Source organism: Colius striatus, chromosome 2 (genome assembly GCF_028858725.1).
Source record: "Colius striatus isolate bColStr4 chromosome 2, bColStr4.1.hap1, whole genome shotgun sequence".
Classification (NCBI taxonomy): Eukaryota; Metazoa; Chordata; class Aves; order Coliiformes; family Coliidae; genus Colius; species Colius striatus.
In genome coordinates, this window is record NC_084760.1 from 87920227 (window position 1) to 87942834 (window position 22608).

The 22608-nt window shown below is 43.4% G+C and overlaps 2 protein-coding genes across 4 annotated transcripts; one reads left to right on the forward strand and one right to left on the reverse strand.

Moving 5' to 3' along the window:
- Window positions 1-1025: 1025 nt before the first annotated feature.
- NSL1 (NSL1 component of MIS12 kinetochore complex) lies at window positions 1026-14999 on the reverse strand. 2 transcript variants are annotated; one of them, XM_061991402.1, is made up of 6 exons: window positions 14386-14999; window positions 14068-14152; window positions 8448-8578; window positions 5872-5926; window positions 3133-3200; window positions 1026-2564 (listed from the first exon to the last, which is right to left on the reverse strand). In XM_061991402.1, exons 1-6 carry the CDS (start codon window positions 14686-14688, stop codon window positions 2286-2288), a joined length of 921 nt encoding a protein of 306 aa, XP_061847386.1. In that variant the 5' UTR covers window positions 14689-14999; the 3' UTR covers window positions 1026-2285. The 2 variants fall into 2 exon arrangements, with proteins under 2 accessions (XP_061847386.1, XP_061847387.1); XM_061991403.1 differs by having other exon boundaries at window positions 14503-14994.
- On the forward strand, window positions 14603-20575 carry TATDN3 (TatD DNase domain containing 3). 2 transcript variants are annotated; one of them, XM_061991404.1, is made up of 10 exons: window positions 14603-14749; window positions 14849-14881; window positions 14971-15044; window positions 15215-15299; window positions 15943-16005; window positions 17132-17241; window positions 17634-17689; window positions 17911-18023; window positions 19940-20020; window positions 20351-20575. In XM_061991404.1, the coding sequence occupies exons 1-10, from the start codon at window positions 14687-14689 to the stop codon at window positions 20492-20494; spliced, it is 822 nt and encodes a 273-aa protein (XP_061847388.1). In that variant the 5' UTR covers window positions 14603-14686; the 3' UTR covers window positions 20495-20575. The 2 variants fall into 2 exon arrangements, with proteins under 2 accessions (XP_061847388.1, XP_061847389.1); XM_061991405.1 differs by having other exon boundaries at window positions 19943-20020.
- Window positions 20576-22608: the final 2033 nt, after the last annotated feature.

Consider the following 22608-nt stretch of genomic DNA (forward strand, 5'->3'; position numbering starts at 1 on the left):
AGGGAAAAAAATGAAGTACTTGATCTATTTCTGTCAGCAGGAAGAACAGATGCCAGGCACAGCTAGCTGAAGGTATCGCTGCAAACATTTTTAATAATCATTTGAAAAACAGCTGAACACTGGAGTTCAGCTCATCACAGAAGTCCTGACACCTTCCACTGCCGCTTGACCAAAAGCAGCTGTCAGAGATTTGTGAATTCACACTTTATACGGTGCACTTGGAATCCTGCTTGTTTTGTCTTTCCTCCTTTCCATTATTTACTTGTCCAGTGCTTTCAGATACATTTGTTTTCTTTTTCCACCCAGCTGCAGTTGAAACAAGGGCCATGAACAGGGCTCAATTGCCCCAGCATGGGGCACCTGCCTCCCCTTCCCTGGAATCCTGTGCAGACCAACTCTCCCGCAGTTCCCAAACACTGACAGGCATCCTAGGGTGAATTTAGTAATCTTATTAAGTCTCAATCCACCCACAGTGCTCTCCCTCCTTATTTCTTAGGGCACTTTTGGCCCTTTTTGATAGGACCTCTCCAAAGAGATGTGCCTATCCCCAGCTATTTTCTGTCCTTGGTTATCATTATTTGCAGGGAAGAGCAGGGAATTAATGCAGAAAATGTTCAAATACTTGTAATGGTAGCCGGGCCAAAATCTCGCAAGGATCACCGTAACCCAGGAGTGCTCAGATTAAAGAGCATCTGTGGATCCTGGTGAAGGAAGCCACGGTGGGGGTTCTTCAAGGCAGCACAGAGCACGCGTACTCTGAGCAGCGAGAACAGCAAGTCGCTGTCTGAAAAACTGTCTCAGTCAGAAGTTCCACAGCTTCACAGCTCCAGCCCCTCTCACATCCTGTCCTCTCCTACATTAGACACTTTGTAGCCCTGAGATTAACAACAGTTGTGAGTTCAAAGGCGGTAAATGGAACTACTTCAGTTACCCGAGCCAAAATTTAACACAGATGTCCTCTGAAGTACACTCGCTGTTCAGTCACCATCTATTCCAGGATTAGAACAGACAACATTAGCTGAAACTTTGATCATCCTTAATTAATTTACTCTGTATAAAAACACACATTCGTATATACAAGAGGGACGGGACTCAAGTATTTACATAGGATTAAATACACAAAGCCTCAGTACAGATGCTCACCTTTACAAAAGAAACGACGCTAAAAATCTCAGGTGTCTGCTTGAAAATGTTTGGTTTCTTAGACACTAAATTGGAGCGACCTTCTTTCCACAGTCCATTTCATAAAGAAAGCTTCTTAAAAAAACCCCAAAAACCTTGGTTTGCTGTGTGAGAAAAAGGCTACTTATTAGACATGAGTATTTACTGCAAGCACCCGCAGTGGTAAGCCAGAAGAAGTGCTGAATGGTTAAGACACAAGGCCCCACCTAGCACCACTGTGCCACTGCCCGGGTACTGATGCGTAAAGGAAAAAAACCCACTAAGTGAGCTCAACTTCAGACCACTTACTGGTAGCCTATACTGATCTTTAAAGTTCAGTCAAACATCACAAATGCATACATGACACAAGTCAAGATCCTGTAACGTGTGGAAACACTGTCCAGGAAACCCCCAGACTGCATTATTGGATTACATGAAACAAAATAGCAGACGGCGAGACCTGGACGGTCAAATCCTTGTTCAGAAGGGCACGCTGCAAGTAAATACACACCAATGCTCAAAACCCACGGTTAAACAAACGTGACTATAAACAAGTCAGGCCAGTCTACATTCAGGAAAGGTGGAACAGCAAGGACCAACGCCACATTTGTGTATGGATCTTCTAAAAACTGTAACACCATAAGAAATCTGGTATTTTCAGTATGCTTCTGTGTAAATTGATTCATCAAAAAACCAAAAATAGTCACCTGACTCTGTAACAAATGCAGGTGCATTAGGAGAACTAGATGTTCTCCAGTCTCTTTAGAGACATGCTGAGCATCAGTGAGCACTTGGTTGTTCACTATAAGGCTGCCCACATACCTAAAAAGCATGTACACAAACTCTGAGTAGCATAAGCTAAATGCTGTAACGAAAGAGCCAAAAACGTGAACTCATTGGCAAATATACTTGCTGGATATCAGATGCTACAGACACACGGAGGCTTTCATATACCATCAGTGTGGCTGTAAAACCAGAAATATTTAAACGGATCAAAGACTAAGTAACAAAGGAAGCTCCTATGCATAGCACTGAATTAGAGGGGAGACGAAGTTCTATGAAAAAAGACTGAGCACATTGGGAGGACAACTGAGAGTCCAATCTGAAAACACCAAATGAGAAATTCACGTGCTGAGAGCAATTTTCCTCCTCCGAAGCGGGTAGCGTCTTCTTTCTGCTGAATCCACAGCTTTTTTCCTTTTTAGCAAGATGTAAGGATTTCTACTGGTATCAGTGTCTGTTGGTGTGACTTCTCCTGGTGACACAAAATTTTGGACATTACTTTCCTCCTTTGCCTTGCAACCAGCAAAGACCTCCTGCCGCAGCTTGCAGAGCTCCAGGGTCGGCTGCCAGGTTAACGCTTGGGAAAAACCTTCTGCTCTTTCTATCAGCGCTGGGAGAGACTGTGAAAACAAACCCAAGTATCTCAAGTTACACAGGAAAAGTACTGGTTACAACAAACACACAAAACAGGTTCATTGCATTCTGACAGGTACAAAAGCCTCAGAGGTGATCCTGAGGATGGCTGGTGAAGTCTGGGGACTCAGAGCTACTAGCCCAGTGGCGACTAGGGTCTGCACTCAGGGCCATCCAAAGACACTGTCATGTTCCTTCCTTACCTCTCTAAGCTGAAGAAGTGTCACCAGAACACCACAGTTCATGTCTAAGTTGGCACTGAAGCAATAAATGTCACGTGCCATACAAAGTTGTACAGGTCTTCACACGATGTTTCAGTTTTCAGATGCTGCAGGTTCTAAAATCTCAGTAAAAGACACCTGCAGTACCCAGAGGGTATGTGCATTCTTTACAGCTTCAGTAGCCTGAACCTAAACATGCACTTGCTTCGAAAGTACACACTCTGGATTTTTTGTACCAAACTATCACCAAGATGAGCTATGTGTCCTCTTCCAGGAGATATTATCAGATCAAGGAGATAAAAACCCACCCTTTTGGAGCACAGAGAGCTCTCACCTTCATTGCTCCGCTGATCTGTTTGGATGCCATTTCTGTCACCTGCTTCAGATCCGCCATGCAAGCATCTACAGGAAAACATAAAGCCCAGATAAAGTCCTGAAACGTAACTCCCTCTTTCAATACTTGCTATCGACTCCTAAGAAAACAGACAGAAAAACTTAAACCTACAACACATCCTTTTCATTATAGCATTGAGGATGCAGCTTCTAAATTTTTATCTTAATATTATTACTCTTTATGACTCAATATGTAGCAGAGTCTAGCAGCCTCAACTAGACCAAGCCACTACGTCCTTCACTAGAAGACCTACAGCTTACACAAAACATGTGACACCAAGACAGTATTTGACATAAAGGAAGAGATCAGTGTTTTTTCAGACCTCTCAAGATCATATTACATCTGATAAAAATGCATGGAGGAGAATAAATACAACTGTGGAGAAAATGAGATGAAGGAAACCTGCTTTAAGGAGAGGAAAAACATAACCTCACAGCTCCAACAAGTCCATATTTACAAGAAAGGCTACATTTTTCTCCTAGCTTAACTTACCAAGCATTAACACCAAGAATAAAAAAAACCCCAAGTGTAAACAACATGAATTGCACTAATTCTCCTGAGTTAAGAAAGAAAAAAAGCTTTTGGGAACACTGAAGCAGACAGCAGGTGCAGAATACTGGAGGAAGATGGCACATATTTGATGGCTTTAGCAATACGGTGACATCATCAACAAAACAAACGTTTGTGATGACTGACTTACAAGCAGTAATAATTCTCCACTCAAGAGCTAAACTCCTTAAGTTATTATTAAACTATCTGACATGTTCTCCACCATTATTCTGTCTGAAATACCATGCCATTAACAAAAACTTACAATCAGCACATGAGCAAGCGTGTTCCTGGGAACTAGGCAGCCTCACCTCCACTACTGTTTCTTTTCCGTAGGGTTTCACCAGGTCCTGTGGCAGGATACAATGTGGGATGGAGCGCACATCCCTAAACCCTTTCAAGGTTTCAAGGTGCTTTGAAGTCAATCTCGTTAGTGCTACTGAGGATAATTTAATCCAATCCCTGTGTTCTAGCCCAGGGTGACAGTGATCCCTGCTGAAATGCAGCAGACAAGAAAGACATGGTGTCTTGTTAAACTGTCTGACTGCATGCCCAACGTGCCAATGGGACAGTTACGAATGCATAACCTGTGTATGAACAAATGCTGTAATGCATCATCATTCAGAGTCTGGAAGGAAAACTAGTCCAACAGCAGCCTCTTTAAACACACCTACGAACAGACATTCTGTAAAAGAAGGGTATGTCCACAATGAAGCATTCTTACTAGGATTAGAAGATTGGTGACTCTGAAATGGCAAGCAGGGAGTTAAGTAAAAATAATTACTTGCTTTATTCTAGTTATACAGAAAGACTGACAGGTAGTTCAGTGTAATTTGCCTGCAGGAGTTGAGATTGACATTATATTCCTCAGTGTTCAAGGCTTCTCAAAACAAAGGGAAATGAAAAAGGGAAACGAAAAGTATTGAGTAATCTGACCTTGGTTTCTGGCCACTGTACTTGCTAAACTGGGATACATAAACTTCCCAAAGACTATATAATACTAAAATTCGGCACAAACTCTGTGCTATCCCAGCTAGGATTTTGCTGTCACCAAACCCAAAAAGGCAAAACCATAGCGCAAGCTCATACTAACAACACGTAGTTAATTCACATCAGAAAAGGACAGAAACCAAAAGAAAACCAGATTTGAGGTGACACTGACTACTGCTCCTGTTATCTGCTTTGCTGCACTGGCTGGCATTTCTGGAAGCAATGTCTCCTGCTTCCACAGAATGTGCCCAGAGTGACATCAGATCAGCAGAGTGAGGACTGGAAGATTAAGCTCAGCTTCTCAAACTTCAACACTACTGCCTGTTAGTCCAGCTTTGCATCACGTGCAGCAATCCACAGCGAGGGGTCTGCAAATGCCCTTTTCAACTTAGAATGGCATTGGTAAAGTCTGTCGTTTTTCAATACTTAACAAGAGGCAAGGCAAAACTTTCCATTTCTTATGGCCAGCCTCAAAAAAGCATGTCCCAATCACCAGCTGCAAAATACACCACCTCGTTCTAAGGAGTTTATCTAAAGAATCTCTCAAAAGCACATAGTGAACTTATGACACTGTCTGCAGTTTTGTTTCTTCATCAGCCCTTACAAACGACACAGGCAGGACAAAACTTAATGCCTACTTTGCAAGTTAGGAGAGTGAACACTGCCATCACTAAGTACTACAAGACTGCTTTCAATTCCCTGAAGAAACTGACCGATTAGGAAGAGAGACTGAAGCATTTCTAGTATTCATGTAAAGGGAATGCAAGAATGGTCAAAGTATAATGTCAGCGATCCATCTAGTTCCCCATCTTGGCCTCCACCAGCGGTGAGGGAAAGAAGTAAGAAAGCATATTGAGGGTACCTCCATGACAATTTCTACTCAATACCCACACCACAGCCAGCTTTTGCTGTTATTAAGCACAGTGCTTAATATGAGACAGCACTTGGAAGAAGAGAAATGGGTACAAACTGATGCAGCAATACTTTCAGTTATGACAGACTTCTAGCCATTTCAGTTAACTATTTAAACAGTTGATAACTTTAAACAAGTTTAAAGAAAGCTTCTCAAACATTTACAGCTAGGCAGTAAGGTAGGCAGTGTTTCGTCAGGTACAGCTGCTGTCCCCACAAAATCTTTACCTTGAGAAGGCTGGAGTCTTATCTCTTCTGCTGTTACAGAAGGCTGGTAGAGCTTCTGCATGTTGAAAACAAATAAAAACAAGAAAAACTCTGTTTTAATAGATACCTAATATACACATAGCAGTCAGAACAAGGGAGGAAAGCTAATGCAAGGAGGTGGAGGAATTATTTGGATTAAAAAAATGTATCTGAGGTACAGTTTACTCAAATTGCTGGGAACAGCATTCTGGTTAACAGAGTCAAGTTCACTGCAAATACGTCTCTGAAATCTGCTTTAGTTTGCAGAATTCTCTTATTAAAGCATGAGAACTAAACTGAAATTTAGGCATTTTGGAAGAAGCGTTGCCACCTGCTGCATAGCCGAGGAAAAAGAACCGCTCTGGCTTCTAAGGCTTCTATTCACCACAACAGTGCGCTTTCACAGAGGAACAAATTCAGAACAAAGGGTACATTAAGACAAAAAGCTAAGAAAAAGAAAACTATTTAAATGACTACATTCTAGCTCTGCAATTACTTATGCATGAATAAGAACACTCTCCTTCACAGACCAGGCTCTCTGGCTCTTTGGTCCTACTGTGAGCCTTGTGACTTGACATCAGCTAATTGTGACATCAAGTTAACTAATAATAAATAAAGAAGGCAACTCATATTTAGTTATATTAAAGATGGAATTAGAAGTAACTACTGGGGAAGAAGGAAATAAAGCAGATATGAAGTTGTATCACCTGCAAGTTAGTATTTTTCTTTACTTCAGAAGCTGTCCCTTAACATTCTTCAACCAAAAACAAGTAGGAGGAAAGTTAATTACTTCCCTCCTGTAAAATCTGCTTTTACCAGAGGAAGTTTTTCACACTTTACACATAATCTTTGCAAGTTTACAGTAACAGCTCCAAGCAGAACAAACACTGCTTGCTTAGCATTGACAAAAAATCTACAGCATGATCTCTTGCTTTGGCTGTTCTAGAGAGACCACCACATTAAATATAAACGGTTCTCTCCAGATAGATTGCATTTAAATACCACATCTTCAGAGCTGTTTTTTTGTGCCTCGGAAAACAGGCAACACAGGAGTAGCTGGAGTAAAAAAAAGAACATAAAAATCCCTCAACAAAAAGCAGAGAAACCACTAGTACCTTCAAAGAAGCAGCTGAGAGTGAAAAAGAGAAAAGCCATTTCGTTTACAGAGATAAACTAAAAACTTGCTACATTTGGTGGACATGTTTAATTAAAATAATTATCTAGTTGTGGTGGTGCAAAATTTGAAGAGATCAACAACAGAAAAAAGGTAGTGCGAGAGCCATTCTAAACAAGTAATTTAGTTTGGGACTCAAGAAGAATAGTTTTCCTTTTGCAGAAAGATTAAAAAGTCTGGTTAAATCTTGGCGTTATGCAATAGCATGTTGTATTTAGTTGGTTTTTTTTGTTTGTTCTACATACTTGGTATATTGACAGAACAGAGAGGGCAAAAGGCAATTAAGGTCAGAAAATCTCTCACATTTAGGACAAATACGTACCCATGCACTTTTATTTACTATAAATCATCTACGCCTGGCTAACCTAGAGAGTTATTTTTGTAAATATTAGTCCTAAGAAATGCAACACAGGCTCTTCATCAACTTTCTAAAAAAAAAATCCCTCTTCTTTAGTATAGAATCATAGAACACCTGAGGTTGGAAAGGGCCTCTAAATTAGGATGGTCTAGTTCAACCCCCTGCTGAAAGCAGGGCAAACTAAAGCAGGTTGCTCAGGACCTCATCCACTCAGCGTTTGAATATCTCCAAGGATGGAGACTCCACAGTCTCGCTGGGCAATCTGTGACAGCATTTGCTTGTCCTCACAGTACTTCATATTTGTATTTTTGAATGGTTAAATGGAATTTCCTGCATTTCCATTTGTGCTCATTGCCTCTTATGCTTTTTTTTTTCCCCCAAAGGGAACTGACTCCTTATTAATCAGCAGGCAAAAGCCAGGGTTAATGTAACACCAGCCTAATGTAACTGCAGGAAAGAAATATAATAACCAAGGACATGACTGGGTTGTTTAATGGCAGTAATTACTTTACACAGACTGTCAGAAAAACCCAGAGAAATTACTGCACCTGTTCATTAATCCACTTTTCCCTTCTTTACTGAAAGTACTTACTCAATGTAGTAATCAACTCAACAAAAGTGCTTAGAAAAATACAGATGTGTTTTAAGAAGTCATACACTGCACCCTGTAATATCTGTATGTATCTTAACATTTAGTAATTCAACCAGCCTTCAGCTAAGGATTTCAGAAACCCAGGTTTGACAAGATAAATAGGTGTGTAATGGCTTATAAATCATGAGTCATAATGTTGAAGCAATCTGCTTAAGTGCTGAACTGTGCCACGGGCCCAATTCCCTCATAGTCACACCACTCAGTGGTAACTCTCCTTTTAATTAATACAAAGGAACAATTTAATTATATGACAGAGTAAAAAGCAACTATGGGAAGGAGCTTAAAGGTCAACATTAGATGACTTATTTCTTCTGGTTACATGTGGTCAGGAGCTATTATATGCAAATGTTTTCTCAAAACTGTAGGTTACTCACCAACATCTCTTGCTCTGCTTTCATGGTCTGGATTGCATGTGTTAGTATCTTTTTAGGCCACTGCTTACGCTTTGTTGCTGTCTCTACTATTAGTCCATCAAACTGATCTTCAAGAATCTTGATGTTGGAACCTAAAAATTACAAACACACCAAATTACTGTAGGAATTCTGCTTTTTTTGAGACAAAGTTATAAGCAAAAAGGCAGCTTTAGATACGAAGTAAGAAATCATGTGTGATGATCAGTGAAGATAAAAGATCTATGTCCTGGATCTCCTTGTAAGGTGGTACAGAAACTGGAGCACAACTTGATGTTGACAAGTGAGGGTGAGAATAGGGCAGGCAGGGAACAATATGGGGAAAAAACAAAACCATGTTTTTCTCTCTGCACTCTGAATCTCTACAGAAAATCTCACAAAGAAATGGTTATCTTTTGAGATAATTGGCTTTTCAACTGCTGAAGAACAATGCAAGATGCAGCAAGAAAAACGGTTTATCCATGTAATTTAGAAGCATTAAACAAACACCAACTGTCCATGCAGCAACTTGAAGCCTAACTGATTTTGTATCATATAGAACACAGATAGGCAGGGTAATTTTAAAAGCCATCTATTAATTTTTCACAATACACAATGCCACCTTAATGAAGAACAGCTCCCAGAATTGCTCTGCATCCTGAGGACGTGTATTTACCAGTCATACGGAGTTTGCAAAAAACCCCGAAACATCTGAGGCTGTATCTGGTAGGAGCTAAAGTTCACAGCTTGCTTTTCCAGCTGTAAGATTAGACTAAATACCTAGAAGATATTTTCAGTTCTTGACTGAAGTGCTTTGACTACCGCTACCCTACTATATGTACTTAGCTTCTTCAAGATTTCAATTAAACTACACAATTTCAAAAGCTTAAAGATAGTATCTTAAAACTGGTTTCAAAATTTAGTAAAGGCCTGCACTGTCCTGACATCACATGCCATCATTCAAAACTACAAATATTAAAGAGTTATAGAAGAAAACAGAACTAAACACTCAATCTTATATCCTAACTATGTAGAGCTGAAAGGTAGTGCATATTTCTATATTCCTCCATTCCCATAATTTCTCTCCTCTGGTGAAATACTGACAAGTCTTGCTATTTTTTTATTATTATTTAATTTTGCTAACTCCTTAGTATTTAAATTCTCTCTCACCTCCAACTTCCTGAGCACAACTTGCAAGCCATGCAATGTTTCCAATCTAGTGGTGAAGAATGGATTTTGAGCACCCTCTTTTGGTCAATCCGTGCAGAACCAGGTGATTTTAAGCCTCAGAAAGGCATGTCGTGGTTTGGCCCAGCTAGCACAGCAGCACCATGACAGTCTCTTGCTCAGTGTCCCCATTCACCCCCACCCTTGTTAGGATGGCAGAGGCTCCAGTTAAATAGGAGTAAAAAGATAAGTAAAGTTGTTGTGGATTGAGACAAGGGAAGGGAGGGCTCACTGCCAATTATGGTTCCAGGCAAAACAGACTCCAGCACTTGACTTAGAGAGGAAAGTAGGAAAGTTTATTCTACAAGAAATGAAAATAAATCTCAGCTTCACCAGTTCTCTCCATAGAATGCAGGGGAGTGTCTGCTCCAGCACACCTCCTCCTCTCTTTCCTCATGGACCTTGGAGTCCACATGGTAGTTTCTCTCACTGTTCCTACTCCTTGCACCACCACCAGCCAGAAAAAAAAAAGAAAGGACAGAAGGAAAAAGAAACAGGAAGAAAAAGGAGGAAGAAGCCTCCTCTTCCGGCTTCTTCTTTAAAAAGTCATCGTGGCTCAGCCCCAGAAGTGGGTCTGGCTCAGAGCTGGGGAGAGCTGTGAGCAATTTCTTACAGAAGCCATCTTTACAGCCCCTTCCCCCTTACCAGAAAGGGCTGTCATGTCAAACCATGACAGGCAAAATCAAGGACTTGAATTTGTGGGTTTGTTTTGTTCGTTCGGTTTAGGATCACCATGAAATCATTTAAGTATAGAGACAAAAGACTTGAGCCACTGGTCAATGCAAATATCAACAAAAACCTGAAAAAATCCCAGATCACTTGGTGATTCAAACTGGATCAGAGGTAGGCAAATGAGTAAATTTAAGTCAAATTGAAAAGCACAATACAGCCCTTACACTTGCCTTCTGCTGGCTATAGGAGGATGACAGTATCTCAGCTGGCACAAAGTTAGACTTGTACAGACAAAGGATAACTTACTGAAAATAACATCTACCCAGACAAACTTTTCCTGTTAAGAAAATCCTTTAACAAAATGGAATTAGTGAAGTGAGCCTGAATCAGTTTAACATTTTGCATTGCAAGAGCAGCAGATTTTTTACTTTGTAGTCAATGGAGTAGGAGTTCTATCATTCTAGAACTAAATCTGCAGAAGTTTCCTGACAAAAAAACCAGTTCACAGAGCTCTTTCTCCACAGCCAGCTCAATCCATCTGTACTTTTGCCTTCATGCAAGTGTAAAAAGCATTAAGTTACAGGCAAAGAACAACTAACACAAGCAAGTGAATCACAGAAACTTAAATGTTGTAAGGGATCTTGAAAGCTCACCTAGTCCAACACCCAAGAGCAGGGCCACCTAGAGCAGGTCACACAGGAGCTCATCTAGGCAGGTTTTGAATGTCTCCAGAGAAGGAGACTCCACAACCCATCTGGGCAGCCTGTTCCAGTGCTCCCTCACCCTCATAGTAAAGTTTTTCCTTCTGTTTCTTTGGAACCTCTTATGTTCCAGCTTGTACTTATCGCCCCTTGTCCTACCATTGGACATCACTGAGAACAGTCTGACTCCATCCTCCTGACACCTGCTCTTTATGTATTTGTAAACATTAATGAGGTCACCCTCAGTCTCCTCCAAGCTGAAGAGCCCCAGCTCCCTCAGCCTTTCATCATAAGGGAGATGCTCCACTCCATCATCTTATTGGCCCTGTGCTGAGCTCTCTCCAGCACCTCCCTGTCCCTCCTGAACTGAGGGGCCCAGAACTGGACACAATAAGTCATGCAGAAATCTTTTCTGGGCATCAGACTACCAAGAGTCTCTACTATTCAAAAGACAATAATGACAAATATGCTTATATATTATAAATATATGATTACATAGCAACAATTATAAACATTAACTTATTTACATCAATAGACGTACCACTATGGCCTCCTGATAGGACGAGGTCTTGGCCAAGATCCCTAGCACAAAATAGCTCAGGCTGGAAGGGCCCCCAGGAGGACTCTCCTGACTCAAGCCTCTTGCTCACAGCAGGGTCAACACTCAGCCAAAACCAGGTTGCTCAGGTCTTTCATCCAGTTGGTTCTTGGAAGCTGCCACTGCTGGAGACTACACAATCTCCCTGGGCAACCTTCTCAAATGCTGAGTTATCCTAAGAGCGAATTATTACTTCTTACATCAAGTCAGAACCTGTCCTTTTAATTTATAACCCTTGCCTCTGAGCAGCTCAGTAAATAGCCTGGCCTCATATTCCCATTAACTTCCTTGTAGGTACTGAAGGCTGGTTTGTCTTCTGAGGGATAAACATGTCCAATTCCTTCAGTTTCAACTCCTAGTCCCCTGGCTGTCTTGGCAGTCTCTGATGAACTCACTCCAGTTTATCATCAATTTCCCTATACTGAGCTGTCAAAAAATGAATGCACAACTCCAGCTGTGCTCTACTAAGTGTAGAGACAAATAATCACTTTCTTGGATCTACTGACTACACTCCTGTTCACACAATACCTATCAGGCTGGCTCAGGATTAGCCTGCCAGGAAAGTTTCAAGCAACTTTTTAAGAGGAGGCCACTGCTGAAGCCCCCTCTTTTTACTAAAAGGGAAAAAATCCCAGCTACATACAAACCTAACGCAGTAGCTGAGAGTAGCAGTTAAACTGCACCCACCTATGGCCAAAGCTGAGCCAACTGGCCACCTCTGTGGTCACTATTTAAGAAGATGAAATCTACTGTGGTAGGGAGAAATGGTGTGATGTGACCATGCGGACCCCTAAATCATTAGATGCAGATCCCTGCATCTCATGGTGAGATGGCAAGCTGTCCCCCTGCAACCCATGGAGCGTGATGGCAGAGCTGAGATTCATCTTCAGCTCATGGACAGCCTCAGACCGGAGGGGTGGCTGTGACCCTGTGCCTCTGTGGGAAAGCAGCATTGGAGCAGCATGTGTCTGGAAGACCACTGGCTGTGGAAGGGAATCATACTGGAGAAGCTGCAGCCCTCAGGAAGGACTCACGCTGCAGAGGTTTGTTACAGACTGTATCCTGTGTGACGGACTTTGTGTTGGGGCAGGGGAGGACTGTGAGGAATCCTCCTCCCCTGAGACGGAAGGAGCAGCAGAGACCATCTTTGACTGATTGCACCTCCCATTCCCTGTGCCACTGAGATGAGTGGGGTCAGTAGAGATATCAGAAGCAGGCAGCTCAGCCCAGGAAGGGGCAGGGGGAAGATGCCTTTTAAACGCTGCTTCTATTTTTCTCTTTATCCTACTCGGTTTTGTTTTCTTTGGGTGGTAGCAGATTAAACTGATTTTGTTTTCTTCGCCAAGTCAGGTAAATATTTTCTGTTTTTCCCATAATAGGTAAGTAAGGGATCATAAATGGTGATCAATCCCTCCCTATCCTTGCCTTGATCCACAGGGCCCTTGGTTATCTTTTTCTCTTCCCCATACCAACTCAGGGCGCTGGTGGGGGATGGGTGGAGGTGGTGAAGGAGTGGGCAAGAGGCTGTGTGGTCCTTGTGCCCAGCTGGGCCTAAACCATGAGACCTACCTAAAGGGTGGTTCTAAAGATGACAAAAGCAGGATTTTCTCTGAGGGGTGGCAGTAAAAGGATGAGAGGCAACAGTAAAGGAAATTACAATAGGATTCAGGATAGAAAATGTTCACTACCAGGGCAAACACAGAAACTGACTGTGCAGAGAAGGTAGGAAGCCTAGACTTGAATCCTCTTGCTATGTTCTAGATTTAAAAATAGTTCACCTTACCCTATTCCATTAGATGTTGTAGACTCCCTTTATTCTGATAAGAGAAGCTGATGAAACACTCTCCTTCCTTATCTCCCAAACAAAAAGCCTTGCTTTGAAATACCAACTTTCCAAAATTATGCTGTAATTTTACTTTCCAGCAAGACAGATACCACTAAACTTAGCTAAACCTTTAATTTTTAACATGCTAATATCAGTTACTTTGGGAGTTTCTACGCTACTTTTCTCTAGCAGTCAAAGGTAGATATTTTAAGTTGGGTAGATACCACATTAACAACGGCTGGAACTTGCACCTCAAGATCTATATAAGGATCCCGACAGAAGTGTCAAACAAGCAACAGATAAAGCACCTTCCCCTTTCCCTTTTCTTGGCTACAGCTTCCTACTCATCTTGGCTACCCTTCTTTTCATTTACAAACACTGCTCTGTGAGAACAGTGCTCCCGTAGGGGCAGTACTTCAGATCTTTACACAGGCACATCTGAGCAGGGGTTTGACGTTACCTGCTCATTGAGCATCTTTACTGCCACAGATCGGCGGGGAAAAATCTCCCCAGTGAAAAACGCCGCATGCACAAACAAACCCAAAACTACCCAGCATGAAACTACCAGGAACCAACACCTACCGCTGTGCAGCTGGGAATCATCCGAAGCCTCCTCCCAGTGCTGCCCATTGATGGTCACGTTCTCCCGCACCGCTGTTTCGAAGTTCTGCAAGACACGGGAGGGCCTGAGAAGCCATCCCTCGGGCACAGGTACACAACACCCGCGACTGGAAAGGCCCCTCCTGCCCCACCGCGCCGCCTGGCCTGGCCACCTCGGTGGAGCCCGCCAAGCCACCGCTGGCGCCGCGGGGCACCTCAGCTTTGTGCCGGGCCCGCGGCCAGAGCGGGCACAGGAGCCCAGAGCCGAGGCCCCGCCGCGCCGCTCCCCCCCAGCCTCACCCAGAGCGCGTCTCCCGCGGCGGCGGCTCCGCCCGGCTGCCCCTGGGCCAGGGCCCGCACAAACGGCGCGCAGAGCGCCAGCACCTCGCCCAGGCTGCGCCGCGAGCAGCACCGCACCCGCGGGTCCCGCCGGGCAGCGGCCGAGGGGCTGAGGGGCGGCTCCGCCTCCCCCGCCGGCGGCGGCGGCAACAACGGCGACGCCGGGCCTGCCGCCATTTCCCGCCTAGGACGCAGGGAAAATGCCGGCCCGGAAGCGGAACCCGCGGCCTCCCTGCTTCTTCCCCTCCGTCCCGGGCGCGGCATGGCGACGGCCGTGGGGCCGGTGGACTGCCACTGCCACCTCGCTGCGCCCTGCTTCCAGGCGGTGAGGCGCGGCGCGGCACAGTGGGGCGGGCGGTGGCGGCGGAGGAGCCAGCCCGGCCTGGCCTGGCCCCAGCGCTAAGGCAGTGCGTGTCTCTTGTAGGACGTGGCGGCCGTGGTGCGGGCGGCAGAGCAGGTGAGGCGGCCGACAGACCCCCTCTGCACCCTGACCCCACCGCCGAGCCCGGCTCGGCCTCAGCAGGGCGGGGGTTGTATCTGCCGCAGGCCGGGGTGTCGGCGCTGGTGGCCGTGTCGGAGCAGCCCGGGGAGTTCCGGAGCGTTGTGGAGCTGTCGGAGAGGTACGAGGCCGGGGCGCGGGGTGTAGGGTCCAGCTGGTGGCGTGAGAGCTGACGAGGGACACGCCGCCCTCTTAGTCCAGCCGCCCATTCTGAGTTTAGGGGTTTTTTTGTTTGTTTTTTTTACTTTAAACTCTCTTTTCTGTGGTCTTTTACATCTGTTCCATGCCTAGATTCCCTGGGTTTGTTTTGCCGTGCCTGGGAGTTCACCCCGTGCAAGAGGTTTCACCAGAGGAGCAGCGCAGTGTCACTCTGAAGGTAAAACACAGGCAAGTTAGACTAGTGCAACTGTAAAGTGCTCCTGGGACTGCTCTCGGCAGAAGATGGGATGCTCTGCTCAGCTTGATTTAACTTCGCATCTGCCCAGTGATTTTTGTTTTTCTTCGCTTCTGCAATACAGAAGGCCCAGCAGACCAAATCCCAGGGTCTCTTAGCATATGTCTTTGTCTGTGTTAGTCCTAAACCAGAATTGTTCACTGGCGTAATCCAGCTCTATTTCTGCAGTGAAACAGTTTTAACAATCCCCAGTGGATGCTTTGCTTACAGTGAACAGCATGCAGGTGTGTTTGCAGATGTCCCTTTGTTAGCATGGGAAGCTAAAGGTGACTGTGCTGGGAAACTTGGAGAGCTGTCTGAAGACATTTAATGTTACTAGGCTTTTAGTGGGTGCGTTTTTAATTACCTCTTCAGTTCCTGTGGAAATGCAGAGTCGTAAAATAAAGAAGGGAAATGCTGCAGGTTTCTAAAATCTATCTGGCTACGCAGCACACAGTAATAGCAAGTTTTAGGGTGTAGAATTTAAGAACCAGGAAGGAAACTCCAATTTATTCATAATGCTGAGTTCTTAGCCCTTCCATGTCATAAGGGCAGTGAGGGTTGCATCTTTAATTTGTTCTTGCAGGATCTGGATGCTGCGTTGCCCCTTATAGAACTCTACAAAGATAAATTGGTGGGGATCGGAGAAGTAAGTAGAACCCTGTAACTTGTTTAAATGTCTGTGGCTTTGGCAGCTTCTGTCACTAGAGTTACAAAAACTTAGTGAGTAGTTGTTTTTCTATGTGCAGTAAGGATTGCTATCAGTCTGAACATGCACTGAGTCTGGTTTGTACTTCTCGTGGTAAGCTCTCCTTCATAGATTTGCCTGATCCCTTCTTTTCCTTCACTGTCATTATTAGGAAATAGATGGTACTTAGGCTGGTGAATTTAGGAGGAAGAATTGCGTAATTACACTGTATCACCATATACCCGATGTCTTTTGACCTACTCTCAGCACAGTGAAGTGTCTGAACACAGTTTTATCCTCATTCAGATCCTTCCTACCTTCTTCCCTGATAAAATTAGGCTAATCTATAATTTCACTATGTCTCACTGACTTGTACAGTCCATTTTTCTTATGTTCCTTCATCTATCTGTATCTTGTTTCCTGTCTTACCTCTGTTTATAAACTGGGGCTTGAAAGCTTCAGGGTAGAGCCTGCCTCTTTCATGTGTTGGTACTGAAGGGACTTGTGGATGGTTCTACACTGGCTGCAGAAAAAGCAGTTGGTGGCAGAGCCTTGTAGCCAAAGTTGTCATGTTGTGCTCATACTACAAACTGAGAACTTTGGTTGGTGTAGCTGTGAATGAGGCTGCTTTGACAAACTTTAAACTTTGTATAAACGTGTTTAAGTCAAGAAAGTATAGAATTAATGGGTGTTTTTTGCTAGAGACAGGACTAAAGCTACAGATTCAGGTCGGAAATATTAACTTGTATCAGAGATCCAGATTTGAGATTTAATCTGAAATAATAGTCAATAAAACATAAAATGCCAAAAAAACCCCCAGTTAGAGATTAAAATGTTGATTATAATGTACAGATTAAAGCCACTTGTATCTACCCACAAGTGCTTTCATAATTGAAAAGCCCATAGTTGAGAATGGATTCCTTTCTGAGTTAAAATACAGTTAAGCTTCTTTTTACTTGCAGTCTCTAGTACGTGTGTTTTGAAACACCTTGCAGTTTTGAAGCATTTTTTGCCTTTGTGTAACATATTGTGGCTCAGTCTCACATTAGGCCTGTAAAATTTTTTCACCTCTTTTCTTGTGCTGCAGGTTGGACTAGACTTCACTCCCAGATTTGCCAGCACAGATGAACAGAAGGAAGGGCAGAGACAGGTTTTGATCAAGCAGATTGAATTAGCAAGACGACTGGATTTGCCTTTGTAGGTTTTGTATATACTAGTAGGAGAATATGACAGATCTCAATAATACATGCAAACGTTTCCTAGGATTTGTAGCTACCAAGAGCCCACAGAACTTTTTACAGGGATTACACTGGCATTGGTGTCCTCAAGCCTCCAGTTTGAGGTTTAATTATGGGAGTTTCCCTATGTTTGCAGTTGAATACATTGGTCTTCTGTGTCCTGTCCTTGTCATATTGTGCCTATATTTTCACTATAGCTAAATGATTCATATACATGTCTCTGGATTTTTTTCCTGATAAAAGGTGTAGTACAGATTAATTATTTTCTTCTTAAGCTGCTGTTAGTTTATGTTTACAAATGAGAAGTATTTTGCTGAATATCCTAATGCCAAGCCTCTCCTTGCTGTGCAGAAATGTTCATTCCCGCTCAGCTGGAAGACCAACCATTAATCTCTTAAAGGAACAAGGTATGGGGGTTTTTTTTAATGCATTTTCTCAGTCATGGCTTTTGTCAACAATTTCTCTAGTTGTACCATGTCCTTACGTCAGTTTAACGTATGTGAAACTTGGGAGGAATAGTGCAGAGATTCTGTGGTCATTCTTTAGAGGACCGAGTGCCCAGTGCAAGCTGACATTGCAGACCTACTGACAACACTACTGATGGTTTGATTTCGTGTTTTTCTCTGAGGTGCTGCAAAGGTGTTGCTCCATGCATTTGATGGGAAGCCATCTGTAGCTATGGAAGGAGTGAAAGCTGGATACTTCTTCTCCATTCCTCCTTCCATTATAAGGAGTGGACAGGTAACGTTTAAAGGAGTTTATTCCTTCTCAGTGCTTGGGGCTTGCAGGTCATAGCTGACAACTTATGCTGACACATGTGACTTTGTGCTGTGCAACTCAAGAATGTGTTTGGGTTTTTAAGTCTTACAGTTTGAAGAGAGACTGGCAGTACCCATGTATGGTTGCTGTCACCCGACACTTCTCAGTAGAAGTTTTAGTTGCTTACAGCATCGCATGTCTTTAATTGGGCTAAATTTCTGCCTGGGGCTTTTAACTTACCTAGACTTTTGGGGATAAATTTGGCTAAAACAGCTCAGCTATTCCAGAGAGACAAGGGTTAATAAAATAAGCCTTTTTAAAAAATAGAATTTTAATATAGTTTCTGGTGAACTCTTCTTTGGAAGCTTCTGTCACTCTTTTAGAGTAGGAAAATGACAAGTGGAAAAGGACTAGCTTCTACCTCAGTGCTAATGGCCCTTTCTGTCCCAGAGGAAATCTGGTGACAATTGGCTAAGGTACAGACCTTTGAAAAATTATGATTATCACAAGGTGTGCCCAGCAATGAAGCAGCTAAATTGCTTGAAGATGGCATTGGTCAGGTTCAGCCCTTGATTTGGTGAAACTGCTCTTTTAATTTCTAAACTGGGCTACTGCAAGTTTATTTTGGGGTAGCAGCTTGTTTCTGTCCTGCACCATCATTGCTTTCTGTGATAAGCTCAGGAAAGGCAAGAGAGGAAAAGGCATGATTCAAGTGTAGGGTGTGGGTTGCATATAGATAGGGATGAGGTTAGGAACTTGGAGAAAAAACAGGCTGAGAGGTAAAAACGGAGATGGGGAAAAACATACAGAATTATAGCTAATTAAAATTGTATAGGCAACTCTGAATATAGGGTATTTCATACAATATAACTGTATGATTTAATAAATAACAATGGTTTCGGTGTTTAGATAGTAGTAGAATCATAGAATGGTAGGGGTTGGAAGGGACCTTTAGAGATCATCTAGTCCAATCCCCCTGCAGAAGCAGGTTCACCTAGATCAGGTCACATAGGAACATGTCCAGCTGGGTCTTGAAGACCTCCAAGGAAGGAGCCTCCACAACCCCTCTGGGCAGCCTGTGCCAGGGCTTCCTCACCTGAACAGTGAAATGTTTTTTTTCTTACGTTTAAGTGAACTTTTTGTGTTCCAGCTTCATCCCATTACCCCTTGTCCTGTTGCTAGCTACTATAGAAAAAAGGGATGCCCCAACCTCCCAACACCCACCATTTAGATATTTGTAAACGTTAATAAGATCCCCCCTCAGTCTCCTCTTCTCCAGACTAAACAGCCCCAGTTCCCACAACCTTTCCTTGTATGAAAGATGTCCCATTCCCCTGATCATCTTGGTGGCCCTGCGCTGGACTCTCTCCAGCACTTCCCTTTCCCTCTTGAGCTGAGGAGCCCAGAACTGGACACAGGACTCCAGATGAGGCCTCACCAGGGCGGAGTAGAGGGGGAGAAGAACCTCCTTTGACCTGCTGGCCACACTCTTCTTGATGCATCCCAGGATGCCATTGGCCTTCTTGGCCATGAGGGCACATTGCTGGCTCATGGTTAGTTTATTATCAACCAGGACTCCCAGGTCTCTCTCTGCAGAGCTGCTCTTCAGCAGTTGGACCCCCAGCCTGTACTGGTGCTTGGGATTGTTGCTTCCCAGATGCAGGACTCTGCACTTGTCCTTGTTGAACCTCATGAGGGTCTTCTCTGCCCAACTCTCAAGCTTCCATTTCTTGCTAGTATTCTTGGTTCCATTCTGAAATTGTTGATAAAATGCAGGCAGTGGCACCAAAGTATTTTGATATTGCTTTTAAGTGCAGAGGATATCCTCCTTTCTTACACTTATTTTCCCACAAGTCTAAGTGTATAAGGTGTTTAATAGCTGTCTTATTTTCTTCAAGAAGCAGAAGCTTGTGAAACTGTTACCTCTGGAAAGCATGTGCTTGGAAACTGACTCTCCTGCTCTGGGGCCTGAAAAACAGGTAAATGACGGAGCAGAGGGACTTTTTATGTATGTATATCCAAACCCACAGCTTACTGGTATGGGAGAGTGAAGTAGTGTAAACATGGGTGCAAGGGATGTAACAGATTGCCAAGTGAAAGTTTTGAGATGGGCATATCAGTGTTCCTGAGTCTGGGAAAGGAATGGGAAATTGCAGAAGTAGGCAAAGTGGAAAATAATCTGAGAATACATACATGTAATTTCTCTGGCTCACACGCCACCGTTTGAAACAGTGACTGGAGCTACTGAGTCTGAAACAACAGTGATCTGTAGGGATCTGTGATCTGGATTTTTGTTTGTTTTTTTTCAGGTGAGAAATGAACCAAAAAATATTTACATTGCTGCAGAATATATTGCCAGAACTAAAGGAGTTCCAGTTGAAGAAGTTATAGAAGTGACTACGCAGAATGCACTGAAAGTATTTCCCAAACTCCATAACTTTCTTCGGATATAGATTCAGAGGCTGAAATCTATGATACTGCAGAAACTATTGTTTATAGGGTAGTTAATAAACCCAATGTGTGTCTTGTCTTAATGCAGAGTTCTGCTGTCGTAAAGTCCAAGAAGTGAGCAGAGTGTTATGTATAGATGCACAGGGTGAATACAGGGATTTTTCTCAAAGACTTTGGGTATGCACCACTCTCATCTCCTGGATGTGATAAAGACAGGCAGTTCATTTGCATCTCTCATGTCTCTGAATGAATATATTGTAAAGAAGAGCACTGTAAAATTGTCAGTTTAACTTCTCAGACTCCTTGCTCAGCTGCCCCCACTCTGGGAGATGGCTAATGTGCAGTGCTTAATACCCCGTTCAGTCCTTCTGCTAAGTGAAAGTCACAGGGTTGTGAGCCCTGTCATGACACAGAAGCTCCTGTTAGGACTTGCACATTCTGAGTCATTAAAAAAACCCAGGTGGATGGACGTTCTCTGTATGTAGTGTTACCTGGGCTCTGTGAGTGATGCTGAAGCAACACCTCTGGTTTCCTTCAGAATCCAGTTGGAAGGAAAGAATTATAAACCTTCTACTCCTTTTCCTTTGTGTACGATAACTGAACAGTTGCTCAGATCTTGGCTATTTTGAGAAGGAATTGCTTTGATTTTTAAATATTCAATTTTTTAAATTGCATTCAGAGGAAAAAGCTCTGGGTTTGGTCTTGTTTCAAGGACTTACTCTTCTGACTGATCACTCTCAGGAGATAACGGGATGTGAAAGCCCAGTTTTGTGAGATCATTGGGGTGCCTGTCTGCCGTGGATTCTACAACATTGGCTGGTGTTCTAAAAGCTGGGTCCTGTGCTCCCTCACAGCACCTGTGTGGATGTTAATTGTGATGAAAATTTTGCTGACTATAAGCCAGCAATGAAGGAAGTGAGTTCTATATATGATACTTCATTGCTCTGAGGGCCACGAGGTAAGCAGAGGCTTTGTCTCCCTAGGAGGAACTTGGTGAAGAAAATACACGAGTATTAACTTAGTCCGTGACTACCTCAGGTACGAAATTGTGCATCCTACCAGCGGGTGGTGAGAGCTTTTGGCCCTAAGATTTGGGTACCTCTCTTCTATGTCACAGGTGCCTTGTGATTTTTTTTCAGATTAGATTGCTTTTTGGTTAGAGCATCTTACTGGTTGCACCTTTGTATAATGGTTTGTACTGCCCTATTCTGAGATCATCTGATGTCTGCCGTATGGGGTGTAAGACTGCAAGGCAAGGGTTTGGAGTATTTTCCTGTTTTGAGGTGGGAGGTTTTGATTTGGGGTTTTGTTTTTTTGCTGTCTTTAGCAGAACTGCTGTGTGATTCTGCTTTTTGCCTACACCTAGCTTATTAAGTTTAAACAGTTCCTAAACAGTTTTTGGCCTGCAGCAAACAACCAAACATGAATAATTTGCCCTTATTACAATGTGTATGCAGAGCAGCAAACACCTGAGTCTGCTGAATGTTTGACCCACAGTAGTTAGAGCCATTGGTTATCCTAGATCTACAGGCATCATATCCACAAAAGTGGGTGAAGGACAGAGTTTGCCTCCAGGTGGTGCTAGGGAACAGCTGTGCAATAGTTGGGAGACTATTAATGTGACTCACATTAATGAGTAATAATCACATTGTCATCAGAGGTGTTAAACAGGTGGTGCCAGGCAGCTTCACACATGCTTCCTGCTGTCTGTATGATGGAAATGCTCCCACTGTTTTGTAAGAGTGCAATTATGTATAGAAATGCTCCCAGTAACAAATGAGGCACTGTCCAAATATTTGTAGAGTTTTGGCCTTATTGCTGTGATTCCTTACAAAGTTCTTAGCCTTGGATGACAACATTCGTTTTCCCAAAAGGGGAACATCAAGTATTTAGTCTGCTCAAAATCCTTCTTTCTGCAAGGAGGCAACATTGCTGTGGTTCAAGCTTAACTGCACAGTCAGACAATACCTGGCTTGAGTTCTTAAATCATTTTTGCTGCTGCAGTGCTGCAGAAATCTGTTGGTACATGCAGGTCCCATAGCTCTTGGCAAGACAGGGTGCTACTAAGGGCAGCCAGCCTCTTGTGAGCTGTGGGGGCTCTGGGGGCAGCCTGTGC